We start from the raw sequence: 8,776 nt of genomic DNA, 5'->3' as shown, positions 1-8,776 counted from the left end.
TTGCACCAAGTTTCGTTCCGATCAGTGGTCTAATGTAAACGTTAGCGAGTTTTAAATAATCTTTAAAAACGCGCGAGCGCAGATCGATCTCCTCTCCTGCCGTTCAGCGCCGCCTGGATTGGTCTTTACTCCTGTCGCTCCGCGGGACGGTCTGCCCCTTCCTGCGCCATCGCGTCTTTACTGGAGCTGTGGATGGCCGGCGGAGGTTTCCAACCGGACATAATTTTCAGAGGGACCACAAGCGGCCTGGCGCGGGAAATGTCGCCAAACGGAAAATTAGATCCCGGCGGAGAACGACCAGCGATCAAGCGACCAGCAACTGCTGTGAGTCTGCTCCAGCTCCTTCTACTCTGGTCACCCTCACTGGCTCTTGTCCCCCTCCCCCATGATACCCTCCACAACCCCCATCTTTTCTCCGAGTTCTCTCCCCCCCCACAACCCCTCCCGCCCACACACCCCCCCTCCCCTCCCTACCCACACAGCCCCTCCCGCTCCGGCCACACCCCCTATCCCCAAATTCAGCTTCTGTTCCTGAAGAGACATAAAATATTTAACCACAACTGACCTGCTTAACAAAGTCAGTAATTCCAAAGCAGTTCAACTTCTCAGAGGATATGGATTTCCAAGAACAGAGGAGTCCTAGTGAATCTCCCCTATTGTGCCTAATAAAAATAAGATTTTTGTGCAAATGTGAAGAAGTATGTGCAAAAGAAAAATAATTTCATTATACGTTCTACGTGACAAAGTACCAGTGAACCAAACATTCCTTCCCATGTGGTGGTTTATTTTGCACGGTCTCACTGTTCCTACAAGACTTTATTCACTCAGCTCCTTCAAAGTGCTTTTGCAAACTTCTCTTCTGCCAAGTGGCAAGAATTAAAACATCAAGTTGTGCGAGAAAGTACGTGCATGTGGTACAAATACACCATTAAAGGCTTTTTTTGCACAGGGTGGCATCCACTTTGACAGAGGAATCCAGCCTCATGTCAATCACACCAGCACCACATGAGGAACAAGGAAGTCATCGTTGTCCCCTTCCCAAGCAAGCAATCATTCTTTAAATTAGACCCATTAATCTCAAACCCGCAGCAATTTAATGCCAGGTTATCTCCCTTTAATAAATGTTATACAAGGTAATGTACGCAACATTATGTGCAAGGTTCCTTCTGGATTGTCTGTCTCACTCTCAAGTAATCCCTCTGTTATTGTGCATTTAAAGCACAGCGACGCAACAAAGTTACTTGAGGGGGGTTGGTTTGGAAATATTTAAAAAATGAAAGATTAAAAGGCAGCAGATGTAAACAGATTGTCGGTTCTTTCTGCTTTCCGCAGAGACCGTTCCCTCCGAAACTCCCTGGTTAACTCGTCCCTTCCCACGAAACCACCCCCTCCCCGGGTACTTTCCCCCAAAGATCTTTGCTTTCCCAAGCAACTCTTCGGAAGTAATGACCAAAGATCCTATAGCTCCCAAAGATCCTACAGCACTTGTTATAGGATCTTTGGCAATGACCACAAGGTAAAAGGTCCCCGCCTACATTCTTTGTTCCGCCTCGATCCGAAACGTCGCCCATTCCTTCTCTCCAGAGATGCTGCCTCACCCGCTGAGTTACTCCAGCAATTTGTGTCTACCTGCTTACGTGTATCATACATTTAATACATGCAATGCACAAAGTTAATTTAAAGGATTGACTCGAAATGCTGCATCTCTGCAGAAAAGGAATAGGTGACGTTTCGGGTCGAGACCCATCTTCAGACAGAATCAGAGAGGGTTTTTGTTTGGAAATGTAAAAAGAGACAATGTGGCAAATGTAAACAGTTCGCGTGCATTTAATACATGGCAATACAACAAAGTTAATTGAAAGTTTTATTTGGAAATGTTTTTTAAAATGGTTATATAGCAGCAAAGGTGCACAGACCTGGGCAGCGGCCTCAGCCTCGCCCCCTGGCGGCCGCGCGCTCACGGGCTGTCCGCCGCGGGTTGCCGTAGTTACCACAGACCGGGTCGCAAAGATGGCCGCCACGATAGCCGAGAGGAGCTCGAGCGCTGGCTGAGGGGGCAAAGCCGGCGGCAGCGCTCCCCACGGCATCGTTTGCTCGCTTTATTTATTTCCAACAACGACGTCTACCCGAACGGCGGCGGCTCCAAGCAGCAGCAGCAACAGCAGCTATGCATCAGTAGACGCTCCCGACATGGAAGCGTCCGAGCTGCAAAGGTAAAAAAAATGAGGCTTTTGCACAGTGGAGGAAGTTTTGAAGCGAATGCGGATGCGGAGGGGGACAGTGTGTGAGGGAGAACGGGTCGCACCGTCCCCTCGCTCCCCGGTCGGTTGGCCTCGGGGGTCTGTGGGCGGCGCGCATGCGCGGGACGCCGACAGGCTGCCGGCGGAGGGCAGCATGCGGCCGCGCGCTGAGCAGGATGCCGGCACCCGGCCACCGCGCAGGCGTACGCTGCTGGCGGAGAGCAGTCCAAGCTGCCGGGCATGCGCTCCGTTTGCTGCAGCTTTCTGCTTGCACCGCCGAAACAAAAGTCAACCAAATTAAAAAAAAGACCCCGCCAAACTATTTATTTTTTGATTTGCATCGTGTAGGACAGTGAACGAGGACGCATATGCAACGCATGCGCTTCAATGGGAAGCGGCTGTGTTGCATTTAGCATTTTTTTCCTCTCTAACTTCGGCTCCTGCAGCAGTGATTAAAGTATACAATAAGAATGAGACCGTGTTGAAACTGCAGTAAATCTCTCCTCTGTGTGCATTGAACTGGGTGGGGGTGATACTGCAACAAACATCTGCCGCGGCCAGTGATACAATTGGTGGGTTGGAGGGGGAGCGAAAAGATCACTTTCTTTCGAGCTATAGCGCAGCATTATTAACGCAGCAAGAATGTATCTACAATCAGAAGATCTTTAGCGAGCACTTTGTAGAATGGTGACTGATTTTTGAACTACACTGCCGAAACTTACTTGTTCTGGAAGAATTCCAACATATTCTCTATCCTACCATCCCCTCTCCACCAAATGTTGAAATACGAAGTTATTCAAAATCCAAATGCTTCCTTAACCAGAATCCTCGTCTTTTCTCAACTGGCTCATTCATGCAAGACCAGGTGGGTGTAAAAGCCTTTTCGCACTCTCACTGAATGATTGGCCCAGGCCGGTAAATCTAATCACTTGCAATAATTTTATTAATTCCATAAAGCTTTTAAAATGGATTCATTCTAAAGTCTGCATCGGACTCGCTTCTTTAAAGAATTACACACTGCAGCAAATACCTAACTCGTGCACGGGTGCCTTTCGTGTAAGTATTGGACATGTAAAACTTCACGTACTAACAGAGTTTGAAGGAAGCAGTGCACTTGACAGGGGTTTTGATACATTTTGCATAATTTTCTGTCCGGAATTTGGAGCGATGGATTTGAAAACAAATGCTGATTGTTGAGTATCTGGCGAAGGAAGTGCGAGCTACTTTTTCATTGGGGTAAGTGACTGAGGCGCAAATAAAAGTTTGACGAAAGTTTGCTAGAGACTTTTGCGTAGGAGTTTGCGACAATGTGACATCGATGCAGATTCAGACCGGAATCAGCGGATTTCTTTGAACACATTTTTCTATTGGGCTTGTAATTTAGCTAATGTTTCATTATGCCGAAAAATTACTGGAGACTTGGGAAGAAAGATGACGATCGGACAGCGGAGATTTTTTTAAGCCATTCATTTTCAAAGCTCCGTATTTTCAGGATTTTTTTTGTAGGGCGCGGTCGTACAGTTTTCCCTTCAATATGTGCAAGTTAAGATTGCTGCACGTTTTCTCCTGGCAAATGGTTCGCTGCACTGTGATGGACTGTGGGTCGGCAGTGGCCACATACGGGGCCAAGTGGAGCAGGGCCGCAGCTCCGGGCAGTGGACACACCGGGACGAAACCCGGCAACGTTCCCGTCAGCTGCAGCAGAGTTGGGGATAGGCTGGTCCCTCTGCCCACCAAGAGTGACTGACCGCGCTGCACTGGCACCGGACCACGACCCCCACACTGGGGTGATTCACCCCCACCCCGGATCCCTGGAACCACACACGGTCTGATTCATCTCCCCCCACCCACCACCACACGGGGTGCTTCACCAACCCCCCCCCCCCCCCCCCCCGGCCTCCATTGCCACTTTGGGTGATTCATCCCCATGACACCCACACCGGGTGATTCACACCCCGACCCCCCCACACGGGGTGATTTCCCCCCCCCCCCCCCCCGTGCTGGGCTGTCTGTAGCCCCGCGGGGCCAGACGACCCGGGGTCCGCAAGCGTGGAGTCCGGATGCTGGGACAGAAGACGGGCCCGATGTACTGGCAGCCATAGTAAGTGCTTGCCTGACGTTCACCGCTTGTACTCCAGAAGGTGTTGCGTGGCAACAGTACGGGTCACGCGTCGTGACCTCGACTGCCGTGCAACCTCCCTATTGGTTTGTTATGGTTACATGTACCGAGGCTCAGTGAAAAACGACAGGTATGTCATGTCGACGAGGAACACACCGTGTGCACCTGCACTACTCCAAGCAACTTGGAGAAGTTGCGCATTGTCCATTTAAAAGTAGTTGAGCGCTGTACCTCCGTACACCTCTCATTACCATCCAGAGACCTGAACAACACTTCCATGTTCAGGTTTATTATTGTCACGTGTACCAAGGCAAAATGAAACTGTTTTGCATACTATTCAAACGGATCAGATATTCTATATATAAATGCAATCAATTCAAGTACAATAGGTAGAGCAATGGGGAAGATCCAGTATGCAGAATGTCGTTCTCAGCATTGTAGTACATAAGTCCATGGACCAGTCCAATGTCCACAATGAGGTAGAGGTGAATTGGACGGTACCCTAACTTATGGAAGGAATGTTCAGGTGCCTAATAACAGAGGAGAATAATGCCCCTGTCCCACTTAGGCAATTTTTTTTTTTTAGGCGACTTCCGTATGGTCGTCGAATGTTCAAAACTTTTTGGCGACAGTTGACTTGACGCCAATGAGCTTGGCTTGACTCCTGATGTAGGTGCTGTCATAGGTTGTCGTCAGGATGACGTAGGTTGCCGCCGGTGCTGACTTCAGTGAATTCCATTGGCGACCACCTATGTCAACCGGCAACAGGTACTGGCGACTGAATTGTCTTCCCTTGTTGTAGCTTGTCGTAGGTGGACGTCCTAATGGGTCGCCGGTTGTCGGTAGCTTGACGTCGACTGGTTGGTAAGTTGTTGTAGACATTGTCGTGGGTTGTTCAGTCCCCAGTTTTCCGGTGACCTGCAACGAATATGACAGTCGCCGAAAAAATCATCTAAGTGGGACAGGCCCATATGTTGTTCATGAATCTTGCGGACTGGAGCAGGGAGATGGAATTACTGGGATGGGACAGAATGACTGGGATTATAGGTACACAAAATTGCTGGAGAAACTCAGCGGGTGCAGCAGCATCTATGGAGCGAAGGAATGACTGGGATTATGGTGGCTGCTTTTCTAAGGTAATATGAGATGTAGGTTGTGTCAATGGTGGGAAGTCTGGTCTGTGAGGGACTGAGATACACCTACAACACTGCAATTTCTTGCGGTCTTAGGCAGAGATGTTCCCAAATCAAGTTGCGATATAACCCCACAGTATGCTTTCTATGGTGCATCTGTGGAAGTCTGCAAGAGTCATTGGAGTCATGCCGATTTTCCTCAGGCTTCTGAGGAAGTAGAGATGCAGGTGTTCCTATTTGGCTGTTGCATCAATGTGGTTGGTCCGTGACAATTTTATTGGGAACTAGACCAAGTGCAGACCCGTTGGGTCTGTTTCCCCTGCAAACGCCGTTGGGCGGCTGCGGCTTCAAACTCACATTAACCACCCCCCAAACACACAGGTGAGGGGAGGGGGGGTGAGAAGAGGGGAGAGGAGGAGGAGGAAACTGGACAGATTTGGGAGGGAAAGGAGATCGGGGTAGGGGGTGAGAGAAGGGGATGGGGAGAGAGATGGGAGGATGGGGAGGTAGGGAGGGGGGGGAGAGGAGTGGGGAGGGAGAGTGGAGGGGGAAGGGGGAGAGAGGTGGAAGAGTGGGGGGGAGAGGAGGGAGTAGGGGGAGTGATGGAAGAGGGACAGAGGGGTAGGAGGAAGGGGGCGGGTGGAGAGAGGGAAGGGGGTGGCGTATAGAGGGAAGGGGGGTGGGGGAGAGAGGGATGGGTGGGAGAGGGAGAGGGGTGAGGAGAGGGAAACAGAACCATAGAAATTAAGTGCAGGAGTAGACCATTCGGCCCTTCGAGCCTGCACCACCATTCAATATGATCGTGGCTGATCATCCAACTCAGTATCCTGTACCAGCCTTCTCTCCGTACCCCCTGATCCCTTTAGCCACAAGGGCCACATCTAACTCCCTATAGCCAATGAACTGGCTCAACTACCTTCTGTGGCAGAGAATTCCAGAGATTCACCACTCTCTGTGTGAAAAATGTTTTTCTCATCTCTGTCCTAAAGGAATTCCCCCTTATCTTTAAACTGTGACCCCTTGTTCTGGACTTCCCCAACATCGGGAACAATCTTCCTGCATTTAGTCTGTCCAACCCCTTAAGAATTTTGTACGTTTCTATAAGATCCGCCCTCAATCTTCTAAATTCTAGCTTGTACAAGCTGAGTCTATCCAGTCTTTCTTCATATGAAAGTCCTGACATCCCAGGAATCAGTCTGGTGAACCTTCTCTGTACTCCCTCTATGGCAACAATGTCTTTGAGCATTGGGCATTGTGACATCACACAATGGAACGTTCACCAGGGGCTGGGGCTGCTTCTATGGGTGAGAAGCCATTTTTTTTTTTAATATTGGGGGGGAGAAGGATTTGATTCAAAATGTGTGCTTAAACACGACGAAATGTAATGAGGAGCGGGTACTTAGAAAGAAAAGAGAAATCGCTACCGAAATGGAAAAGATGTTGGCGATTCTGCGTCTGGTTTCGGAGTTGCAGGGAATCAAAGGAAGAAAGGCGGCCGGCAGCCGTCCATGTAAATGGATCCATTCCGATTGGACATCTGTGAGTATTGGGCATTGTGACATCACACGATAGAACGAACCAAAAGGCAGAAAGGCAGCCGGACGGATGGCAGGCGGCAGGCACACAGTTTTAATATATAACTAGACCAAGTGCAGACCCGTTGGGTCTGTTTCCCTAATGGCGTTTGCGGGGGGGGGGGCTGCGGCATCACACACATTAACCACCCCCCAGACACACAGGTGGAGGGAGGGGAGGGAGGGGAGAGGAGGAGGAGGAGGAAACGGGACGGATTTGGGAGGGAAAGGAGAGCGGGGGGTAGGGGGTGAGAGATGGGGAGAGAGATGTGGGGGAGGGGGGATGGGGGAGGAGGGAGGAGGAGAGGGGGAGGGGGAGAGAGGTGGGGGAGAGCGGGGGAAGAGTGGAGGGAGAGGGGGGAGGGAGGAGAAGTGGAAGAGTGGGGAGGGAGGTGGAGAGGGGTAGGGAGAGTGATGGAAGAGGGGTAGGGATAGGGGGGGGGGGGGGGGGGGGAGAGAGGTAAGGGGGTGGGGTAGAGAGGGAAGGGAGTGGGGGAGAGAGGGGAGGGATGGGAGATGGAGAAGGGCGGGAGAGGGGAGAGGGGGAAGAGAGAGAGAAGTGGAAGAGTGGGGAGGGAGGGGGGGGTAAAGGGGTAGCGGGAGTGGTGGAAAGGGAGGGACAGGTGGGGGTAGGGGAAGGGGGGGGGGAGAGAGGGGAGCCCCCCGGGGGGGGGTAAGGGGGGGGGGGGGGAGGGGGAGGGGGGGGGGGGGGGGGGGGAGGGGGGGGGGGGGGGGGGGGGGGGGGGGGACAGAGGGGTAGAGGCGGAGAGGGAAGGGGGTGGTGGTAGAGAGGGAAGGGGGGTGGGGGAGAGAGGGATGGGAGGGAGAGGGGAGGGGTGAGGAGAGGGAAACATAGAAATTAAGTGCAGGAGTAGGCCATTCGGCCCTTCGAGCCTGCACCACCATTCAATATGATCATGGCTGATCATCCAACTCAGTATCCTGTACCTGCCTTCACTCCATACCCCCTGATCCCTTTAGCCACAAGGGCCACATCTAACTCCCTCTTAAATATAGCCAATGAACTGGCCTCAACTAACTTCTGTCGCAGAGAATTCCAGAGATTCACCAATCTCTGTGTGAAAAATGTGTTTCTCATCTCGGTCCTAAAAGATATACCCCTTATCCTTAAACTGTGACCCCTTGTTCTGGTCTTCCCCAACATCTGGAACAATCTTCCTGCATCTAGCCTGTCCAACCCCTTAAGAATTTTGTACGTTTCTATAAGATCCGCCCTCAATCTTCTAAATTCTAGCATGTACAAGTCGAGTCTATCCAGTCTTTTTTCATATGAAAGTCCTGACATCCCAGGAATCAGTCTGGTGAACCTTCTCTGTACTCCCACTATGGCAAGAATGTCTTTGAGCATTGGGCATTGTGACATCACACAATGGATCGTTCACCAGGGGCTGGGGCTGATTCTATGGGTGAGAAGCCAGTATTTTTGGAAATATTGGGGGGGGGGGGGGGGGGGGGGGGGGGGGGGGAGAGGGAAGGGGGGGGGGGAGAGAGAGGGATGGGTGCGAGAGGGAGAGAGGGGTGAGGAGAGGGAAAAACATAGAAATTACGTGCAGGAGTAGCCCATTCGGCCCTTTGAGCATGCACCACCATTCAATATGATCATGGCTGATCATCCAACTCAGTATCCTGTACCTGCCTTCTCTCCATACCTCCTGATCCCTTTAGCCTTAAGGGCCACATCTAATTCCC

The 8,776-nt window shown here is 51.3% G+C and overlaps 1 protein-coding gene across 3 annotated transcripts in view; it reads left to right on the top strand.

The window, feature by feature from the left end:
- Positions 1-1,837: 1,837 nt before the first annotated feature.
- map3k4 (mitogen-activated protein kinase kinase kinase 4) overlaps positions 1,838-8,776 on the top strand; it is a 164,508-nt gene continuing 157,569 nt past the window's right edge. The window contains exon 1 of one of the 3 annotated variants that reach the window (XM_055639430.1): positions 1,838-2,213. Coding sequence is in view for 2 of the 3 variants with exons in the window: in XM_055639428.1 (XP_055495403.1) it covers positions 3,017-3,105 (89 nt within the window). In the remaining variant the exon portion in view is untranslated. Of the gene's footprint in view, positions 2,214-2,941; positions 3,106-8,776 lie in introns of those variants that run through there. The other 2 variants (XM_055639431.1, XM_055639428.1) reach the window with 2 other exon arrangements.

The sequence above is a fragment of the Leucoraja erinacea genome, chromosome 8, assembly GCF_028641065.1.
Source record: "Leucoraja erinacea ecotype New England chromosome 8, Leri_hhj_1, whole genome shotgun sequence".
Taxonomy (NCBI): domain Eukaryota; kingdom Metazoa; phylum Chordata; class Chondrichthyes; order Rajiformes; family Rajidae; genus Leucoraja; species Leucoraja erinaceus.
This window is presented reverse-complemented; position numbering and strand designations above follow the sequence as displayed.